Source organism: Hyla sarda, chromosome 12 (assembly GCF_029499605.1).
Source record: "Hyla sarda isolate aHylSar1 chromosome 12, aHylSar1.hap1, whole genome shotgun sequence".
Lineage (NCBI taxonomy): Eukaryota > Metazoa > Chordata > Amphibia > Anura > Hylidae > Hyla > Hyla sarda.
This window is the reverse complement of record NC_079200.1, coordinates 79,362,718-79,386,109: the sequence shown is the minus strand read 5'-3', so window position 1 is coordinate 79,386,109 and position 23,392 is coordinate 79,362,718. Positions and strand designations below refer to the sequence as shown.

Here is a 23,392-nt window from a genome sequence, read left to right as displayed (position 1 = left end):
TCTTTTGAATGGATGCAGCTCATTTATGTTTGAATTGGTGGGGTGGCTGATGTGTGGGAGGGAGGAAAATGGAATTATGGGATTTGTAGGCAAAGAAGAAAACTCAAAAAGGAAATACCAGTTCTCAAAAAGCTAGCCACAGTATAATGGTAATCTCACAACATAGCCATTAAGCCCCAAGACAAGTGCAGATCCTTCCTAAGCATGTCCATTACTGCCTGGCAGGTATGTACTAAAATCACCTTATGGTGGATAACCCCTTTAAATTAATATACAAGTGCATGCTCACATAAGTAAATCCTGCATGGTTTTTGATGTAAAAACTTGAGACACTTTGTGTCACGCTCTGTGCTCCGGCCGTGAGCGCAGTGTCCCAGGGTCCCTGTCTGCTGGCGGGGCTGGGATCTGCATTGCGGGTGAAATTTAAAGGGCCAGTGCGCCCATAGTGTGTGTTTGCACTTGACACCACATTAAAAGTCCCTGCACCTCCCACACTTCCGTGCTGGATCTTCAGTGTCCCTAGCCTGAGATTACCGTATTTTTCGCCGTATAAGACGCACTTTTTCTTCCCCAAAACTCGGGGGGAAAAGTTGGTGCGTCTTATATGGCAAATACACATTAAAACCTGTCCTATCGCGGCGGTCCCTGCGGCCATCAATGGCCGGGACCCGCGGCTAATACAGGACATCACCGATCGCGGTGATGCCCTATATTAACCCTTCAGACGCGGTGATCAAAGCTGACCGCCGCGTCTGAAGCAAAAGTGACACTAACCCAGCTGCTCAGTCAGGCTGTTTGGGACCGCCGCGGTGTAATCGTGGCATTCCGAACAGCTTACAGGACACCAGGAGGGACCTTACCTGCCTCCTCGGTGTCTGCTCCGTGCCAGGATCCCCTGCATGGCGGCGCTCTCCTTCATCGCCATCACGTCGTTGCGCACGCCATCCCTTCATCCAATGGGAGTGGCGTGCGTAGCGACGTGATGGCTGCAACGGAGAGCGAGGATACCCGGCAGCAGAGACGTTCTGGAGCGATGAGGACACCCGGGGATGCGGAGACAGCGATGAAGGTTCAGAATCTTTTTTTTCTAGATTTTCACCCTTTAAAATTGGGTGCATCTTATATGCCAGAGCATCTTATATGGCGAAAAATACGGTAAGCGTTCCATTTTGCCTGTTGCCTTATCCGTGTATACAGACCTTCCCACTACGTTATTTGACTCTGCACCTTTGCCGCCTGCCTTGACTTTCGGCTACATTTGACTACGCTACTGCTTTATCCTCTGGTACCTCGCCTTGCCCTGCTACCTGTGTGGGCAAGCCGTGTCGGGGGGTGGCAACCTGGGTGTCGCCTGCTGCAGCAAGCCCATCCTACCTTGCGGCGGGCTCTGGTGAAGACCAGCGGCACCTTAGATTTCGCTCCCCGATATGGTCCGTGTCATCAGCCACACAGGTTAGAGGATCCCCATCCGACTCCGTTACACTTTGCAAGTTTAAAAAAAGAAATATTTGTATATATTCCCAATTGATTTCAGTAGGAGGAATGGTAACACTTGGAATAAGAAGGTACAAATATCAAGCTTCAATTGAAATTAACAGGAGCTTTGACAAGAGCTTGCAGCACAGGCTGTGGTTCAAATATGGCTGTGCAGCAGCTAAGTAAGGTTTATGCCTGAAGTTATATACACACACACACACACACACACACACACACACACATATATATACATATATGTATGTGTGTGTTTGTGTGTATATATATATATATATATACACACACACATATATGTATGTATGTGTGTGTGACAATGTGACAGGTTTCCTTTTAGATGTTTAACACGGGGCAATTGGTTAAACGCTTGGCACTTTGCAAAAAAAAAAGATGACAAGTCCCTTTCCAACAGAGTGAAAAGTAACACAGCAGTGAAAGCTGGCAGCATTTCCATCCATTGTGCATAATGGCAAAGACAAAGGAACAGCGCCAGCAAGTTACCCTTGTACGTCTTTGGTGAATGTTAAAAGAAGCCCTTGTCTTTAATCATGCTTCATTAGAGACTACAGATGCTGCAGCGGTTACATTCAGGCACTACAAAGCCATGTAACATTGTCTATTATGAGGCCTTGGTATGTTACAGCCTTTTGTCCTAATTAATTCCAGGCTGTTAACAAGAACAAATTATTTCAATTATGGTTTTCAGCGCTTTGAAGATGAGAAAGGCCTAAAAAATTTAAGTATAAAAAAAAAAAAAGTATAACAAACGTAATTAGAAAAAAGAATGCAGGTTCAGTATGTTGGCAATGAATAAATAAGACAATATAGACTTTAAAGAGCATCGGTCATCAAAATGCTGTTTTGTTATTTTTTTCCTACACTTTACAGAGTTATGCTGTAAAAACAATAATTATATCTGGTGACATTCAGCGCATAATAAATACTATGAACTGAACTTCATCTTTGTTTCTTTATAAAAATAGTGGTTTATATATGTATTCATTAGGGGCTCTGTAGCTGCCTACCATTCTTCATGAAAATATCGCTCTGTGTTGTATGAAAATGAAATAGGGCGCCAACAGAGATTTCCAGGTCTTAATGTGCTAGGGTTTCATAGAGTGTTTCTGTCAGATACCGTACAATTCTGTAAAAAATTTATTGTGACTTGAGCAATCAGCACCAAGGCTAAGTATACGCAGTTACGCATACCGCAGTAATTTATTAAAAAGGACCTGTGGTCACGATACCTTTTTGTAGGATGTCAATGCCCCTTTCCTCCATTATATCACGCCATGTTAAAGTGACGGTACACAGCTCATACCTTAATCATCAGAGGGGCTACAAAGCGCTATAAGGCTATGTTCACACATTGAAATGTCCACATGGACAAATCTCTGTGGGGACATTCTGCAGACTAACGGTGACCTGCCGGCACTAGTAACACAGGAATGTGCTGTCTCATAGACAGAAATGCATTCCGTGCAGAGGCTCCAGAAAGAATGGACAGGTTTATTCTTTCTGTGGACTGGTGCGGAAATTCCACCGCGTGCACAGCTCAGCAGAATCCCATTGAATACAATGGGACTCTGCTGCTCTGGGATCTCCGACGTCTGCTGAATGAAAATTCTGACAAGTGAACATAGCAGCAGGTTCAGGTTGATCAACATGCTACAAAAAGGTGATCAGTCCTCTCTAAGCTATAGAATATACTGACTAATTCCTTTAAGTTCAAAGGAAAATGACAATGGTGCAACTAAAGTTTTTATATATAGTTTTAATGTACTAGTTTTAATACAGGCTAGGCCTTGTTGACATTGTGATTTGGTGCATTTTCTATGCATCTTTCTAACCAAAACCAAAAATGTTTTCAAAGAACTGAAAAGTATAAATTTTTCATTCAAACTTTGATTGGATCCAATCCCTAGTTTTGTTCTAAAGGGTTCCAAAAATTGTACTATATGAACGCAGCAGGTGACCATTAAAAAAGTCACATAGCATGCCCTTAAAAGGGTCAGGTCATGTGTGGCTTTACCACAAAATATTGAGATTTAGGAAAATGTTTTGGCTGTACATTTTTATAGGGTTTAAGCATACTTTTTTCTACAGGTAAAATATCACAGCCTACGTGTGGCCTCAGCCTGTCACTTCCTGTTGTCACTTTTGGACTACACCACCACACAGGGCCTGTTTACTACTGATTCGTATTCACAGGCAATGTTCTGTGAAAGGATATTCCCAAGTTTGGACGGAAAACTTTAAAGGCTGCAGGGACAGCAGTAAAATATTAATCCTACATCCTAAACGTATATAATTACCTTTTATGTCACACTGTTGCTCTCCATGTGCTACTTATCAGTTTAGCGAGAGTAGACATGGCTTCAAAAGCAGCCCATGTGGGTAGCAGACTACTATTCCCATCATTTATTACTACACATCTGCTCCAGGCTGTCCTCTTCCACTCATATTCCACCAACTGCGTAAGAGTCTCCACACTACTGTGCAGTTCATACTGTGCTCCTCACTTCTGAGCCACTCATACTAGTTCCTAGTTCTTCTCCTAATCCCAGAGCAGCAACTGAGTATGCTCAACCAGAAATATAAAGCTGAACTACAGGTTGTAATGTAGTGTACTCATATGTACTAATATACAGTAAAATGTAGTGGATTGAAATGTACTAACATATATATACTTCTATTTTCTTAAGCTGCATACAGAGATCCTCCTCCAGCTAAACTACTCCCTCCTCCTTCACCTAAAATGCTCCTTACCCCTCCCATCGTGTATCGAAGATGGTGGCTAGCAGTGGAATGTCACAAAGATAAAGAAGAAAATGTATCTAATGAAGAATAAGTAGGAGTTTTAACGAATTGGCTGTTTTTCACACCCAATTCACGTAACTTCCTGCACACAGCATTGTATTGTATAACCTATAACCCCCCCTGTAGTCGCTCCCTCTGTAAAAAAGAATCATCTCAGCTGACAGGTGTCTGAGTGGTCTTTCTTAGCGCATGCACCACTTCTGATGAAATTAATCATGAAGGGGCAGATCTTCACTGGGTACAACCAGGATCTATTTCAGTAACCCTAGGCAACAAGTTTTAACACCTTAAGGATTTAAACTTTTTTATACATATTTTTTGGCCCCCCTAGGTGCCTATCATAAGCCATCATCAGATGGCTTACATAAATCAATGTAATGCTATTGCATAATCTGTGCTTGATTGCTAAGGGCTGCCTAAGTGAGCCCTAAGCAATCACAGAGCCAGGGAAGACTCCAAGGAACAGGTAAGACCTCGGGCTTCCCTAGCAACCCATAGACAAAGGGACCACTAGACACCAGGGAATAGCAGCATTTAGTGTTTAAATGCTGTGATCTGTATAGATGGTATTTAACCAATTAAATGACGGACCTCGGCGCAATCGCCGAAGTCCGTCATTACTGGCAGATGCCTGCTGCTGATAGCAACGGACATCTCCCGGTCATGACGCAGACCCAACCGATGGACCTCCGTCATGTCCGCCCACCTGACCCATGACGTACATGTATGTCACGGGTCGGGAACAGGTTAAGGCATGGTGCAGTTGCTTATCGCAACCAATTAGATCGCTTCTTTCATTTTCAAAAATGCCTCTGAAACATAAAAGAAGCAATGTAATTGGTTGCCATGCAACTGAACCACCCTTCCTCTCTACTGGTTTTGATAAATCTCCACCTTTGGGTCCAATAATGGATTGGAGCAGCCACATATGCCAAACACCTTTTGCACACTTCTTTCTGCTGTTTTTTGGATGCCTGGTTTTGTGATCTGGCCTAATTTTCTGGATCTCATTCACCTTCTGAGCATGTTCAGATTGATAGACACAAAGACACAAATGGTCATAAAAAATGGTGGACACAAACAGAACACTTTTCCGTCTGCATAAATCACCACAGACTTTAACCACTTAAAGGGGTATTCCAGGCCAAAACTTTTTTTTATATATCAACTGGCTCCGGAAAGTTAAACAGATTTGTAAATTACTTCTATTAAAAAATCTTAATTCTTCCAATAGTTATTAGCTTCTGAAGTTGAGTTGTTGTTTTCTATCTAACTGCTCTCTGATGACTCACGTCCCAGGAGCTGTGCAGTTCCTATGGGGATATTCTCCCATCATGCACAGCTCCCGGGACGTGACATCATCATTGAGCAGTTAGACAGAAAACTTCAGAAGCTAATAACTATTGGAAGGATTAAGATTTTTTAATAGAAGTAATTTTCAAATCTGCTAAACTTTCCGGAGCCATTTGATATATATAAATTTTGTTTTGCCTAGAATACCCCTTTAAGGGCGCTGTCTGTTTTTACGGCAATGACCAAGCTCCAATTTTCAAATCTGGTATGTGTCTCTTTAAGTGGTAAAAACTTTATATTTTTTGTGGCATATTGTACTTTATATTAGAGGTAAATTATTGTTGAATTTGTGAAAGACTAAAAAAATTGGAAAATTTCTGGCTTTTTTTTAATGATTTTTTTATGGCGTTTACTATGTCGTAAAAATTATGTTATCTTTATTTTGTGTTCGGTATGATTATGGCGGTAGCCAATTTATATAGCTTTTTAGGTTCTTTTTTCTTTTCACAAAAAAATCCTTTTGTTCCCCTTTTGTGTGTTGCGACAGTCACAACTTTTTTTTTTTTTTATCCGACCGCATTGTGTGAGGGCTTATTTTTAGCTGGATGAGATGCACTATTTTACATCTATTGCGATACATGATCATTTTAATTCCACATTTTGAACCAAAATTGTGATTCTTGTGCTTTTTTTTTTTTATAGCTTTCACCATGTGGGATAAGTAACATTATTGTTTTAATATATAAGTCATTACAAAAGTGGCCATACCTAAATAGTATAGGTTTTGTGATAATAGATGGCTTTATTGGGAAAGGGGCATTTATTTATTTATTATTTTCTTTAACTTTATTTATTGATAAACGTTTTATTTTATAATTTTTTATCTGTTATACTATGCTGCAGGACATCTGTACTGAAGGACAGCATTACTGTCATTATTACACTGACACTCAGCCTGCATTATACAGCCTATGGCTGGACCTCACAGGCTGCCGTACTTGGCAGACAGGAGGCCATCAGCTGGCATTCTGCTGCCATAGCAACCATCAGGACACCGTGATGGGGACAGGGGGAGCCCCCTTCCCCTGTCAATCCTATAGATGCTTTGGTCAGTACTGACCATGGAATTTATGAGGGTAATGCTGCTGCTGAGACCAGCACCACCTTGGTCTCGGCAGCTGTGGTGGGATCCTGTCTGTGATTGACAGCCCGGTTCAGCCGCTGATATTCTGCAGCACAGGGAAGGATATCCGTTAGAAGTATGCATTGCTATGCAATCATGTTAGCAGCAGGAACGTGTGCATATGTGCAATAGTGGGAAGGTGTTAACATAAAATTTGGAATAGACAATTGAGTTCGGTTTGTTGTAATTTTTTTCGTTAATGTATGCACTATTTTTCAGTCGGTTTAAAACACAGACTGAACTTATGTAAACTGAGATGAACTGGTGATAAAAATGACCCACTGAAATCAAAGGTATCAGTTCATTTTCATTTTTCTTACTCCTCAATGCTGCAGACAAACAAAAATGAAGCAGAAAACACAAATGCAGATGTGAACCTCGCCTTACTATGATGCTGGGGTGTTTGGGTTAGTAGGTCTGTGGTTCGACCGTAATACAGATTTAAAAAAAGTGCATTTGTGTAATGCTCATCTATGTGCGCAGGGACTCAGTGCCTTACACTTCTGTACTTTCCCCAACAATTCCAGGAGAACACACAGTAAGTATGTCAGAAACCACATTTTACATCAAGTTTAAATAGAAGCAGGAAGACTAAACTGTAAAAAGCACATGGCAGAGACACAGCTAAAAAATGTTGTACATAAACAATATATCTATCTATCTATGTATGTAGAAGACAATATTGCAGCACTCCAGATGAAAGTGAAAAATTATGAAATTTATTCCATCCAAAAAGATGCAACATTTCGGTCGCCCAATGTGGCCATTTTCAAGCATGCCCATGCTTGGGTGACCGAAACGTTGCATCTTGTTGATTGGAATAAATTTCATAATTTTTCACTTTCATCTGGAGAGCTGCAATATTGTGTTCTACATAGCTTTAAGTGCCTGGGACTGCTTGCACCCGCCAACCTTCTCACTGGGAGTGCTGCTCAACACTGTTTGGATATCTATCTATGTATCCACATATATATATATATATATATATATATATATATATATATATATATAAAAGAATTATATATAGCGCCTGGTACACTTCATGGCTGAACTTGAAAGTGTATATGGAGATCAAGGACAGACATGCACTAGCCTTAGGAATGCATATACTATCCAGAGCTGGACTCTGTCCAAGAGAAACTCACTACTGACATGTATTTAATATGGTGAATGCTAAAAGCAACACATACACTGTGAATTGCAATAGATTGTGATGTATTTCACAAATTCTTCATTATGTTGAATATCTATATGAGCATGTCTTTGCAACAAAATCCCATTCTTTAGCTATCAGCATGGCAACAACTATCCCAAACTCATTCACAGGATTCTTAGTGTGGTCTGGTACAAACATATTAGTAATGTCTCTACTGCAGAGATCATTCGGGGGGGGGAAACGAAACCACTTCCTCAGTGAACTTCCTCCCATTAACTTTTCTAATGAAAATATTCTATATCCATCTTCTGTATTATGTTGCTATTTGCAGTGAAATTTTTTTTTTTTACATACAGTTCTACAAATGGAAAAGAGACATATTTTACTTTAAAGAGGAATGGCCTGCATTTAAGACATATCCCCTATATACATAAGGGATACGTATATAATAGCTGGGGGGGGGGGGGGGGAGGGACAGCTGCAACCTCAATAATAGGATCCCAAATCTACCATCAGCATGGAGCGCTGGTCCAATAGAGCGCCCAAGCGCTGGAGTTAAAATTGCTGCCTATATATTCACATGACAATCACTTTATAAATCCACATGTAATGCTGACATAGCTTTCCTCATTTTTTTTTTTTTTTTAAATGGTGAAATCTGAAAAAAATTTGGCAGACAATCCACAGAATTTTCTGCAAAAAGGCACAATACATCAATTGTGTTTGTTTGTGATATCTGAATTTCCTAAACCTGCCTGCTATGCGTTGTTTTTTGGTATTAGAAGACTATAATTTTTGCCCTTTCTCTTATTGAGCAACTGGTAGTGAACATGTATAACCACGCTTTCAGCCCTTTGCATTTGTGTTTTTAGGTACTTGTAAACCACTTGTTTGGCTCTGTTTCACATTGTCCATTCGGATCCCAACCCTCTGCATATATGATGACAACCAAGAGCGTGTGAGCCTGAATCGGATCACCATTATCCCGCACCAGTGCATTGTACCTGACATCTGAAGGGTCAACACGTCAGTTCCATTTTGGAATGCTGGTGGGTGTACCTGAAATGGGGTCTCTGCCATATGTGCTTGTGTATTTAAACCCCTCAGTCGGGTGGTATCATTGCCATGACTAAGAGCTTATGCTCGAAACCCATCTTTTATGAGTGACATGTCACTTTCCTTCAATGGAATGCTTTTTTAACTTTGCATTATATTAAACATTAAGTTTTAATTGGACTTCCTGGGAGCAGGACACTTTCTTTTCTCCATTGATTAAAGGGGTATTCCAGGCCAAAACTTTTTTTTTTATATATCAACTGGCTCCGGAAAGTTAAACAGATTTGTAAATTACTTCTATAAAAAAATCTTAATCCTTCCAATAGTTATTAGCTTCTGAAGTTGAGTTGTTGTTTTCTGTCCAACTGCTCTCTGATGACTCACGTCCAGGGAGCTGTGCAGTTCCTATGGGGATATTCTCCCATCATGCACAGCTCCCGGGATGTGACATCATCATTGACGAACCTAACAAGCAGTTAGACAGAAAACTTCAGAAGCTAATAACTATTGGAAGGATTAAGATTTTTTAATAGAAGTAATTTACAAATCTGTTTAACTTTCTGGAGCCAGTTGATATATATAAAAAAGGTTTTGCCTGGAATACCCCTTTAACAATGCATCAATACCTAAGGCATGCAGCCAAAGGATTGCATTGAAATACTATGGATCCATTAGTTCCTGTTGCAGTATCTGTTGTTCTTTTCCCCTCTAAATTATAAAGAAGAAAAAAACTATTATTTAGAGGAATAAAAGAAATCAAACATGTGACTTGGATTTTAGGTTACAGTAAAAGGAGGAAGCAACTTGTGCAATATCACAAATAGCTGACTCACCAATGTTAAGTCACAGACACATCAGATAAATATTTGAATGTTCACTTTTTTAAAAACTTTGCATGAATCAATAGTACAAGAAAATATAATAAGACACTTTGTAACAATTCTTATTGCCAAAATTGCCTATTTATCCACTTATCAGGCCTCTCAATTATTCTCTATGAAAATCTAGTAAAAATACATCTCCAGATGGACTGAATCACTGAAGGATCAAATTATGTGCTGCCCAAAGAAGTCTACAGAGAGCTGTAGAAAGCTTTAGTGTTATATCTGCTCTCCGATACTGGATTCACAGCTTACACAGCTTGCTGTTTCTAGGGGTGTGCTATGGAGATAAAGGGGAACAGGAACTCTTTGTGTGTACAGTGTATAGAGACATCATGGCAGCTAGTCTTTGTCCACTAGCTCAGAGACAACTGAAAAGGAAAAGATGAAGCCTGCAGAAAGGCAAACTTATATAAATTACATATTCCCCAGACGTAGTGCTATTCTTCATGTACACACAAGACAGCTTAGCCTGAAAGGTTTGTTGAAAGGTTACTGACCACTCAAATATAATTTTTTGTAAACCTTCCATACTACTACAGGAAAAGCTGTCTTTGGGCAGATCTAGGCAGCTATTAATGCATGTATATATGAATAGATGTAAAAAACAGTTAATCGCAGCGGTGTCCCACCTAGGTCAATAATTGGCTGGGCGGCAATATTACAGTTTGGGCACGGGCACCGGTCTTCCCTCTAATGCCCGGTCCCAATCTGGCATAAAGTGGGACAATGCTGCAGCAGGGATTAGTTGAGCTTCAGCATTGCGTGTTGGACCCCAGAAGCAGGAAGAGGATCACAGCAAAGACCAGAATGGAGATATCGGGGGAGTGGCAGGAGGTACTTCCTGGTTTATATTTTTAATGCCAGCATTCTGGGCAAAACAAAAGGGTTTCTTCTACCAAACCTGAAAAACACATCAGTCTTTCAGGACAGGGTTACTGCTTTCACACTATGAGCATTCATCCATTATTAAATGTCCGTTTTCTGTGTAAAAACGGACATTTAATAACGGATGAAATAAAGGGTGCTAACGGCTGAATAAATATTCATCTGTTACCTTTATCACTCATGTATGGCCAAACACCTCTGCCTACAGACTCCCACAGCTGGGACTACTACTGCTCCCATCATGGAACAGACTTGTTTCCATGATGGGAGTAGAAATTCCCTGGCTGCAGGATCTGCAGACAGCTGGGGAGGCTACATTGGTGCTTGCACTACTACCCCCATCATGGAACAGAGTCTGTTCCATGATGGGGGTTGTAGTACAGGGGCTGAGGGATTGATCGCATCGGGTTTCACTTCTGAGACCCGATGCTATCAAAAGTTATTAAGCAGGGGAGCGGGCGGCATGCTCCGCAACCCTGCGATGTATTAGTGTATTTTACTTTCATTTTTGAATCCCCCGCGGGGAGCCCTGAATGGCCGATCAGGGCTCTCAGAGAGAGATTGAAAAATGAACTTTGAGAGTAGCTGGGGCCAAAGAGCACTGTGGGGGGAAAGATATATAGCGCTGCAGAGGGGGGGGGGGGCAGACATATAGCCTATATATCTAGCCCCCCAGCAGCGCATTAGATATGACCCCCGCAGCGAATGTATATGTGCCCTCGCAGCCCTTCTATATACACATGCCCCTACCGCCATATGAATGAAAAGTATTTCTATTAGCAGTGCATAGAGCCGGCTCCCGGCACTATGCGCTGCTAATAGAAATACCTTTCATTCATATGGCAGCAGAGGTATATGTATATCGAAGCACTGGGGGGGCAGATAACGCTATTTGTCTGCCCCCCACAGCTCTTCTATATACATATGCCCCTGCCGCCGTATGAATGAAAAGTATTTCTATTAGCAGCGCATAGTGCCGGCTCTCGGCACTATGCGCTGCTAATAGAAATACTTTTCATTCATGAAATTGCGTTACAAATTTTGTTTTGTTTTTTCCCTTTTACCGCTTGTGAAAATTAAAAGTATGGGTCAACACCAGCATGTTGTTACGCCGAGCGCTCCGGGTCCCTGCTCCTCCCCGGAGCGCTCACGGCGTCTCTCTCCCTGCAGCGCCCCGGTCAGTCCCGCTGACCGGGAGCGCTGCACTGACATGGCCGTCGGGGATGCGATTCGCACAGCGGGACGCGCCCGCTCGCGCATCGTATCCCAAGTCACTTACCCGTCCCGGTCCCCTGCTGTCATGTGCTGGCGCGCGCGGCTCCGCTCTCTAGGGCGCGCGCGCGCCAGCTCTCTGAGACTTAAAGGGCCAGTGCACCAATGATTGGTGCCTGGCCCAATTAGCCTAATTGGCTTCCATTTGCTCCCTGGCTATATCACATCACTTCCCCTGCACTCCCTTGCCGGATCTTGTTGCCTTGTGCCAGTGAAAGCGTTTAGTGTTGTCCAAGCCTGTGTTTCCTGATCTCCTGCTATCCATATTGACTACGAACCTTGCCGCCTGCCCCGACCTTCTGCTACGTCTGACCTTGCCTCTGCCTAGTCCTTCTGTCCCACGCCTTCTCAGCAGTCAGCGAGGTTGAGCCGTTGCTAGTGGATACGACCTGGTTGCTACTGCCGCAGCAAGACCATCCCGCTTTGCGGCGGGCTCTGGTGAACACCAGTAGCCTCTTAGAACCGGTCCACCAGCACGGTCCACGCCAATCCCTCGCTGACACAGAGGATCCACTACCTGTAAGCCGAATCGTGACAGTAGATCCGGCCATGGATCCCGCTGAGGTGCCGCTGCCAAGTCTCGCTGACCTTCCCACGGTGGTCGCTCAGCAATCTCAGCAGATTGCCCAACAAGGACAGCAGCTGTCACAGTTGACCGCCATGTTACAGCAACTTCTGCCTCTGCTACAGCAGCAACCATCTCCTCCACCAGCTCCTGCACCTCCTCCGCAGCGAGTGGCCGCTCCTAGCCTCCGCTTGTCCCTGCCGGACAAATTTGATGGGGACTCTAGACTCTGCTGTGGATTTTTGTCTCAATGTTCCCTGCATATGGAGATGTTGTCGGACTTGTTTCCTACAGAACGGTCTAAGGTGGCGTTCGTAGTGAGCCTTCTTTCAGGAAAGGCCTTGTCTTGGGCCACACTGCTCTGGGACCGCAATGATCCTGCCACAGCCACAGTCCAGTCCTTCTTCGCTGAGGTCCGTAGTGTCTTCGAGGAACCAGCCCGAGCTTCTTCTGCCGAGACTGCCCTGCTGAACCTGGTCCAGGGTAATTCTTCAGTGGGCGAGTACGCCATCCAATTTCGTACTCTTGCTTCCGAATTATCATGGAATAACGAGGCTCTCTGCGCGACCTTTAAAAAAGGCCTATCCAGTAGCATCAAGGATGTGCTGGCCGCACGAGAGATTCCTGCCAACCTGCAAGAACTTATCCATTTGGCCACACGCATTGACATGCGTTTTTCTGAGAGACATCAGGAGCTCCGCCAGGAAAAAGACTTAGATCTCTGGGCACCTCTCCCACAGTATCCTTTGCAATCTACGCCTGGGCCTCCCGCCGAGGAGGCCATGCAAGTGGATCGGTCTCGCCTGACCCAGGAAGAGAGGAATCGGCGTAGGGAAGAAAATCTTTGTCTGTACTGTGCCAGTACCGAGCATTTCTTGGTGGATTGCCCTATTCGTCCTCCACGTCTAGGAAACGCACGCACGCACCCAGCTCACGTGGGTGTGGCGTCTCTTGGTTCAAAATCTGCTTCTCCACGTCTCACGGTGCCCATGCGGATCTCCCCTTCTGCCAACTCCTCCCTCTCAGCCGTGGCCTGCTTGGACTCTGGTGCCTCTGGGAATTGTATTTTGGAGTCTTTGGTGAATAAATTCTGCATCCCGGTGACCCGTCTCGTCAAGCCGCTCTACATTTCCGCGGTCAACGGAGTCAGATTGGATTGCACCGTGCTTTACCGCACAAAACCCCTCTTAATGTGTATTGGACCCCATCACGAAATGATTGAATTCTTCGTCCTTCCCAACTGTACCTCTGAGGTCCTCCTCGGTCTGCCATGGCTCCGGCTTCATTCTCCCACCCTTGACTGGACCACCGGGGAGATCAAGAACTGGGACTCTGCTTGCCATAAGAAATGCCTCTCCCCCCCTCCCAGTCCCGTCAGACAAGCCTCAGTGCCTCCTCATGGCCCCCGTCCTGGTGACACACTGCCCCGTACCAAGCTTCACCCTCTGCCCTCCCTCCCCATTCCCACTCCTGCTGTACTGCCTGCCTGTGAGGAAACCCTCCATTCACTCCCGGTGTCCTCGTCCCAGGTAAAGCAGTTGTCGGACAAAAAAAGGGGGAGACCTAAGGGGGGGGGGGGTACTGTTACGCCGAGCGCTCCGGGTCCCTGCTCCTCCCCGGAGCGCTCACGGCGTCTCTCTCCCTGCAGCGCCCCGGTCAGTCCCGCTGACCGGGAGCGCTGCACTGACAAGGCCGTCGGGGATGCGATTCGCACAGCGGGACGCGCCCGCTCGCGCATCGCATCCCAAGTCACTTACCCGTCCCGGTCCCCTGCTGTCATGTGCTGGCGCGCGCGGCTCCGCTCTCTAGGGCGCGCGCACGCCAGCTCTCTGAGACTTAAAGGGCCAGTGCACCAATGATTGGTGCCTTGCCCAATTAGCCTAATTGGCTTCCACCTGCTCCCTGGCTATATCACATCACTTCTCCTGCACTCCCTTGCCGGATCTTGTTGCCTTGTGCCAGTGAAAGCGTTTAGTGTTGTCCAAGTCTGTGTTTCCTGATCTCCTGCTATCCATATTGACTACGAACCTTGCCGCCTGCCCCGACCTTCTGCTACGTCTGACCTTGCCTCTGCCTAGTCCTTCTGTCCCACGCCTTCTCAGCAGTCAGCGAGATTGAGCCATTGCTAGTGGATACGACCTGGTTGCTACTGCCGCAGCAAGACCATCCCGCTTTGCGGCGGGCTCTGGTGAACACCAGTAGCCTCTTAGAACCGGTCCACCAGCACGGTCCACGCCAATCCCTCGCTGACACAGAGGATCCACTACCTGTAAGCCGAATCGTGACACATGTTAGTGTAAACATTTTTTTTTTTTACACTAACATGCAGGTGTAGACCCCAACTTTACCTTTTCATAATGTGTAAAAGGAGAAAAAGCCCCCCAAAATTTGTAACGCAATTTCTCCCGAGTACGGAGATACCCCATATGTGGCCCTAAACTGTTTCCTTGAAATACGACAGGGCTCCAAAGTGAGAGAGCGCCATGCGCATTTGAGGACTAAATTGGGGATTTGAATCCACCACAAAAATACCCTACGGCAGTGTTTCCCAAACAGGGTGTCTCCAGCTGTTGCAGAGACCCGATTGACCCGGTATAACCACAAATCGCACGTCTGAATTGACGCGCGATTTGCAGCGATCGCCGATATGGGGGGACCTCAGGACCTCCCTGGGCGATATGCCAGGATGCCGGCTGAAGGATATCAGCAGGCATCCCGATCCGGTCCCTGCCCGGTGAGCGGCAGGGGCCGGAAGAACGCAGGGCGTATCCATACGCCCTGAGTCCTTAAGGACTCGTAAACGGGGGCGTATGCATACGCCCTGCGTCCTTAAGGGGTTAAACAGGTTTCCTGCTGCCAGACCATCAGAGCTATGCTTTAATAAAGATGTTATTTTAATAAAGTTATTTTAGAGTCAGTGGTTTTGTACGTTATACTGTTATATGTTGGCACTCCCCATTGGAATCTTATTTTAATTTTGATCTACATTGGTTTGTGTAAAATCTGCAATGGGCATAATCCACGAATAAAACAATCATCTTTCAGTATGAGTAGAGTGCTTCGGTGACTCTTACTTGCATGCGCTATTTTAAATGGAGATTTGTGGAATAAATATTGTACACAAAAGTCCACATCTAATCGACTGCGTACAAAAGGGTAGCTTAAATTAGTTCTCCAAATCAGACATACCCTTTGTGCTTCCATGCTGCTTTTCTATGAAGCAGATTATCTTCATACATAAATCATGTATTACATTCCTTTCTATCTAAGGTTTTCTTTGCAAAGACAACAAACTGCATTCTAACCTAGGAGGGTGTGCACGCAGAAAGAAGCTGTTTTAGGCCAAGCCGACTGCCAGTTGTTCTGTAAGTCATATCACTAACTAATATAGTAATATGTATGTTTTAAAAAATATAAATTTTTGTGATCTTGTAGCATCATGGTAAAAAGACCTATCTTCGTGGAAGAGCGACCACAAAGGTGTTACCACAATTAGGACAAATGTCATACTACCTGTAAAGTGTAACCACAACCATCAACTGCAGTGTACATGCTTAAAGGAATACATAAGCATGACACAATGCAGAAAAACAAGATTGCTTCGTATTTTCACAGACGTTGGAAGAATTCAGGCAAAATATTTTTCCATAACATCTTTGAATTCCCTGTTCCAGGTGACTGACAGATCGATCAGTCAGAAAGGTATAACAAGTTATGGCAATTTTGTGAAGCTTGCTTTGCAGAAATACAATAAAATCTACCGGAAATCAAGTGGATAATTTACCATTTGACTTGTGTATCAAAACTTTTTTGATAGAAAGCTTTATACTTTTTTATTTTATCGTAAAGTGCCATTCTCTGTTGCTCCTACTCTGCTTACTAAAGTGTGGAACGACCATGTGGATGCCTGGAAAAAGCCAAACAAAGCCATTAGAAGTTTCTTGAGCTGCTGCCGCTACGTTTTAGCACTCACATCGGTGGGACCCTGCTGATCGGACATTGTCAGCTTTTCCTAGTGAAATGCGACCATCATCTGTCATAAGACAACCACTTTAAGTGTTCCATCCGCACAGCGGATTGGGTATGAACCAAAAGGACCTCAGCCCCTTAGGGCTAGTTCCCATTAAGGAAATTCAGGAGGTATCTGCAAGGAATTTGACAGGTTCCATGTTAGATTTTTTCCTTGCTCAGCGGCATTCCCAGCCACCTGGCTATGCAGGGATAAGCAGCTGGCTTTATTCACCCGAATGAGTCGGTGCTAAAGTTCCCTGCAAAGTGGGAGGCTGGGGTGGGTGCCACTGCACTGAAAAAACTGTGAAAAGCATGTAAAGCTAAATTGATGCTGGTGCCCTTTCATTCTGGGGATAGGTGACATAGCCACTACCCAAAGGGTTAAAGCAGTCAGCCAGCTGCAGTTTTGCTGCATCACACAGCGCTTTGACCTCCCTAAATAAATCATCGTATTATCTTGTAAAGCATGTAAATATTTGTTTAGCATACAAACTAGATGCATGCAAAATGACTAATGTAAACACATATGCTGTGCGCTCCATGCAAATTGTGACTTTAGTGACTCCTCTGCTTAACCCCGACATAACCAAGTTACTCAGAAAACAAACCAGGTGTAATTTGCTTCTAACAACAAGGGGCTCAGGCACCTTTCAGCTAGATATTCAAATACAAGGTAAGAATCTTCATTAAGACATTTTTTTAAATGAAAATGTCGGATTCTGACACACAAACAACAGTAAAATGAACATAATAAATATGCAGAACAGAGGAATGGACAAAAATATTCTCCCTAAGATTTACTTTATAGCAACAAAGTGAAATGCAATGCAAACCTGCAAGCAGCGGATGGCAGATAAATGTATGTACACAATGGTGAGTAAACTGCAAAGCGCTGAAAAGCATAAAGTAAATATTATGTGTGCTTTTAACCCTTCACTGCAGTAGTTTTATCAAACCAAAGAACATCAAATAAGTCTAATTTTACAAAACCTTTCTACATTCTGATCAAGCTTTGCACAAAATATCAATCCCTACGTCTGTCCTGAATATTTACAAACCTTCTTCAAACAGGATGTTGAAATCTAATTCATCTTCAAGGCTGTACTTAGGGTCACAACCGACCATCAGGTCGGGATCTGGAGCTCGATCGTTGTAGCTCATCTTTATATTTTCTTTACAGCACAGAACAAATCCTCACACAAGACGAGGATCCAAGGATTTCCCCTCCTAAAACCTATATCCACTAGAAAACTTTTAATCCTTGGAAAAACAGAGCTTTGATGTTCTTGGAGGTCATTGGGAGAACCCTTGAAATGTGCCACTGGTACAGGCGATGGAGTAGGATAGGTGAGGTCCAGGCAAGGTATCCAAAAGTGATGGCTGGCTGGAAGACAGGCACGGTTCAAATCAGCTCGGTGACAAGAGATCACAAGTGTGTGAAATTGGCAGAAGTACAAAAATAGCTAGTACTGAACTTCCTGCTCAATACAGACACCTGCTATAGAGGAGGCGTGTTCTCCAGCCACAACTGGGGAAGCAAGCGTGTCAGCAGCCAGTGTCACTGTGACACTGCCCCTCGGCACAGAACAGGAACAACGCTTGTAATCTGCTAACTCTAATACAAACACACAGCAAACCATCATACAAAGAGCAGTCATATGGTGTCTGCTGCTGCAAAAAAGGAAGATCACTATACTAGCTGGCACATCAAGCTGACACAGTGTAGTTGATATACAGCAGTTTGTAAAGTACCAGGCCCAAAAAGTGGGAGTCTGAATGCTCGATAACACATTCCTGTGACACTTGGAAGGTTGTGACACAGGGACACTTTAATACATTTGTTTTAAATGGATTTTAAAGGGGTATTCCGGGAATTTTTTTTATTTGACTATGCTACAGGGGCTGTAAAGTTTGTGTAGTTCATAATATAGTGTCTTTACCTGTGTGTGACGGTTTACTCACAATTCTTATGTGATTTTCACCCCAATATTTATTTTTAACAGCATACAAAATGACTGTTGTCTCGGATTTTTCCCAGCTTGCAATGCGGTCGAGACCTGACTCGCTAGTCAGCTGATGACAGGGAGCCTGTCTGCTTTAATGCGTGGAGAGATCAATCTGCAACTAATGTAACAGCTGTAGGCACCCTGATTGAAGACCACAGGTCTGCAGCTCATTTATGTTTCAATGGGTGGGGTTGCTGATGTGTAGGAAGGAGGAAAATGGTATCATGGGATTTGTAGGCAAACAAGAAAACTGAAAACAGGAAATACAAGTTCACAGAAAGCTAGCCACAGTGTTATGGTAAACTCATAACATAGCCATTTAGCCCAAGACAAGCAAAGATCCTTCCTAAGCATGTCCATTACTGCCTGCCAGGTACGTACTAAAATCACCTTATGGTGGATAATCTCTTTAAGTTTTAAATCACTTGTCTCACCAACAACACTTATCCCCTCCATATCCACAGGATCTTCAGGACAGGGTCATTAGTCTGCCATTGGAATGGTGAAGACAATTAAATACAGCAGTCCCATAGACAATAGGTGGAGAGGCAGTGTGCCCTCAAGGAGAATCAAGCCCCCAGTACCCAGGCTGTCATAAACCTCTCAAACATACACTTATCCTGTGGGATCAAGTGTTGTAAGTGGTCAAATCCCTCACAGCATGCGTAGATTCCATATTGTGACTTTTAATAAATATGGTGTATTTTATGTTAACAAATGAAAACACAAGTTTTAATAAATCCCACGAAAGTGCACTCTGGTGATGATATAAAAACTTGTTCCCTGTATGTCTTTATCTGCTCACATATTGGGATAAGGATGTTTAACAGGTCATCCATATTGCAAAAAAAATTTTAAAAATTAAAATAAAACATCTGACAAGGTCATTCGCAGGCCACAGGATTATAAAGTTATGCCCGGTTATCTGCTGCAGTTAGTTATCACAAACATTACTGTGATCTTACATTGCAAAATTAAGATTAATACTAAAAAAATCCATTTATCCTAATGATCTGAAGACAAACTATCCTGAAGTATTTGTGATGACAGACAAGTCAAAGTCGTGTTATCTTCCTAAATGCATATGTAAAGATAATAGGACAAGACAGGATCTGGCTCAAGTCTCATTGAAATAATTCATTTTACTGAATAATGAGGCTCTAGGTGTATCTAGGAATTACATGTCTGGCCTACTTGTCAGACAACATTTTTTTGTACGTATATACATAACCTTTATGGAGAGTTCAGATGTGGCGATTTGAAGGCACAAAAAACACATGCAATGTCAATGCCTTGAAAGGGAATATGTGCCATAGTTAACACAGTCCAGTAACAAAAAACATATCCCCTATCCGAAAGTATTCTAGGTCCCCTTGTGTTCTCCAGAACTAGGCCCTAACTCTTGCAACTGAATGTAGTGGTGGGTTGGTACTCGTACACAGACGCTCCATTCATTGTCTATGAATGACCATGCCAGAGGAGTGTACAAAATATAAGAAGCTCCCATCATGCACTGCGTAAAAAGGGATCTTTCCATTAAAGCAACAGGATGAGTATCCCTGCTCTGGAGAACCTGGCACATTTACAGACAACCGATTCCAGTAGGGGACAGTATATAGCTGAAGGCTGTAAAGGCATAATAGGAGTAAAAAATATAATGTATTTCCTCTAGAATTCCACCACAAAAAAATAAATGTACAACGTTTACTTTTAATTGGATGTTATATTTCTTACCACCTTCAGCAGATCAGGTGTAAATGTCCGTTGTATGAAGCCACTACCCACGGCTAATCCTGAATATTGCCAATCAGGCTGAAGTCTGGCATAAACCTTTTAGGTGCCACAATCATAGTTGATTGAGGTGTCTAAAACGGGAAAATAATATTGCCGGTTAGGTCAAGGAGCTGATCTAGACCACAGCGACAAAATTGCGGGGTCGTGAACCAGTGGAGTATTGCTACCTGCCTCCGGCTCATCTGATCAGTGCTTCTAAACTGTAGACAGCCTCAAGTAATGAAGCGCCAATAAAAATTATCAATGCTGTGCTGTGCTGTATGGCACAGCATTGTTTATTGTACACAATTGAAAGATTGCATGTTATTACCTATGGGGAATAAAAAACTGTAAATTAAATGTATATAAAAAAAATATTAATAAATATGAATAAGCCCCTTCCCTTATAAAGTTTAGAATCAATTGCCATTATTTAAATTAAATAATAAAAAAATAACATACAAGGTATCACCGTGTGTGTAAATGTCCAAACTATTAAAATACAATGTTAATAAAACTGCACAGTCAATAGCGTAAGCAAAATAGAAATACCAAAGTCCAAAATTGCTCATTTTTGGCCAATTTATATACTACAAAAAAAAAAATTATCAAATGCAATTAAAAAGTCTCATCAAAACAAAAATGGTACTGATAAAAACTATAGAGAATAGTGGAAATAATGAGCCTGTCAGGATTCGGCAGGCTGGAGGTGGATCCTCTGTGTCAGAGAGAGATTGGCGTGGACCGTGTCGGTGGACCGGTTCTAAGTTGCTACTGGTATTCACCAGAGCCCGCCGCAAAGCGGGATGGACTTGCAGCGGCGGTAGCAACCAGGTCGTATCCACCGGCAACGGCTCAACCTCTCTGACTGCTGAGATAGGCGCGGTACAAGGGATAAGGCAAGAGCAGTGTCGGACGTAGCAGAAGGTCAGGGCAGGCAGCAAGGATCGTAGTCAGGGGCAACGGCAAGAGGTCTGGAACACAGGCTAGGAACACACAAGGAACGCTTTCACTGGCACAATGGGAACAAGATCTGGCAAGGAAGTGCAGGGGAAGTGAGGTAATATAGGGAAGTGCACAGGTGAAGACACTAATTAAAACCCATGCGCCAATCAGTGGCGCACCGGCCCTTTAAATCGCAAAGACCCGGCGCGCGCGCGCGCCCTAGGGAGCGGGGCCGCGCACGCCGTAGCAGCACAGACGGGGAGCGAGTCTGGTAAGCGGGTCGGGATGCGCACCGCGAGCGGGCGCGTCCCGCAACGCGAATCGCATCCCGGCTGGGGACATTATCGTAGCGCACCCGGTCAGCGAGTCTGACCGGGGCGCTGCGAACAGGAGAACTCTGTGAGCGCTCCGGGGAGGAGCGGGGACCCGGAGCGCTCGGCGTAACAGAGCCCTCATACATCCCTGTATGCGGAAAAATAAGAGTTATAGTTAGGAGGACAATTTTACGCATACTAGTTTTTGGACAAAAAGTTAAAACTTTTTAATCCCATAAGGACTAGGCCAAATTTTCGTTTTTTCCCTTTATTTTTTTCCTCATCCACTTCTAAAAATCATAACGCTTTCAATTTTGCACCTAGAGACCCATATAAGGGCTTGTTTTTTGTGTCACCAATTGTACTTTTCAATGACATTACTTATTTTATAACACAATCTGCGGCTAAACAAAAAAAAAACTTATTTGTGGTGTGAAATAAAAAAAAAACAATGCCATTTTGTAACTTTTGGAGGCTTCAGTTTCTACACAGTGCACTTTTCAGTAAAAATTACACCTTATCTTTATTATGTAGGTCAATACGGTTACAAAGATACCCAATTTATGTAGGTTTTAAAATGAGTGTTTTAAATTGTCATCTTCTTTTTTGCACCGTGGTCCGTCGTTTTTATCCGTACCACTTTTGTTTTGATGGAATTTTTGGTTGTTTTTTACATTTTTTATGGTATATGAAGTGACCAAAAATGCCCGATTAGGCATGCAGCGGTACCACATATGTTTATTTATATTTTTTATTTTATTTAAAAAATGGGAAAAAGGGGGGGATATTCAAACTTTTATTAGGAAGGGGCTAATTCACTTCCCCCATAGGGGGCTATAACACGCAATTTTCTGATTGCCATAGCATAGCATTGATCAGTATTATCCTGCAGAGCCTGACTGGACCATCAAGGGACTGATCGGACGGCGAGGAGGCAGGTAAGAGCCCTCCCGCCATCCTCTCAGCTGACAGGGACATCGCGGTTTCACCGTCATGGTCCCGATCAGCTCCGCTGAGCTGCCGGGATACTTTTACTTTCATTTTAGATGCCACAATCAACTTTGATTGCGGCGTCTAAATGGCTAATGCCGGGCATCAGCCTGATCGGTGGTGCCGGCATTAACCCTGGGTCCTGGCTGCTGATACCGTTAGCAAGCTTCAAACCCCGGTAACAGGACCAGGGCATACAGGTAAGCCTTTGGTCCCCAATAGGTTAAAAGTAAGTAAAATAAAACCTATATAAATTGGGTATCTTTGTAATTGTATGGACCTACAGAATAAAGATAATATTTCAGTTTTACCAAAAAGTGCACTGCATAGGAACAGTAGCCCCAAAAGTTACAAAATTATTATTTTTTTTTTGTTATTTTGCCCAACAAATAATTTTTTTTGGGGGGGGGGGGGGGGTTACTGTAGATTTTGTGGTAAAATAATTGAGGTCATTGCAAAGAAGAATTGGTTACTTGAAAAATAAGCCCTTATATGAGTTTGTAAGTGGAAAATGTAAATGTTGAGCTTAAGGTGAGAGGAAAAACATGACAAAAAAACATGCAAATAAAAAATAAATCATGTCCATTACATTCATGATCTATTAGTCCCCCAGCTGCCAGAGTAATTATAATAGACCAGTTCCTGTTGTAAACCACTACACGTTCACATGTGCCCATGTAGTCAGGTAGTAATATCCAGGCTGGGGCCCTTGTGTGGCCCTCACCTCACCGTTTCCTTCTCTCCGGAA

The 23,392-nt window shown here is 43.4% G+C and overlaps 1 protein-coding gene across 5 annotated transcripts in view; it reads right to left on the bottom strand.

The window, feature by feature from the left end:
* NFATC2 (nuclear factor of activated T cells 2) overlaps nucleotides 1-23,392 on the bottom strand; it is a 146,182-nt gene that overhangs the window by 95,161 nt on the left and 27,629 nt on the right. For 2 of the 5 annotated variants that reach the window (XM_056548368.1, XM_056548367.1), the window contains exon 1: nucleotides 17,675-18,033. The exons of 2 other annotated variants lie outside the window; for them this stretch is intronic. In XM_056548368.1, coding sequence (XP_056404343.1) covers nucleotides 17,675-17,777 — 103 coding nt within the window. In that variant the 5' untranslated portion in view covers nucleotides 17,778-18,033. Of the gene's footprint in view, nucleotides 1-17,674; nucleotides 18,034-23,373; nucleotide 23,392 lie in introns of those variants that run through there. One more of the 5 variants, XM_056548372.1, reaches the window with a different exon arrangement.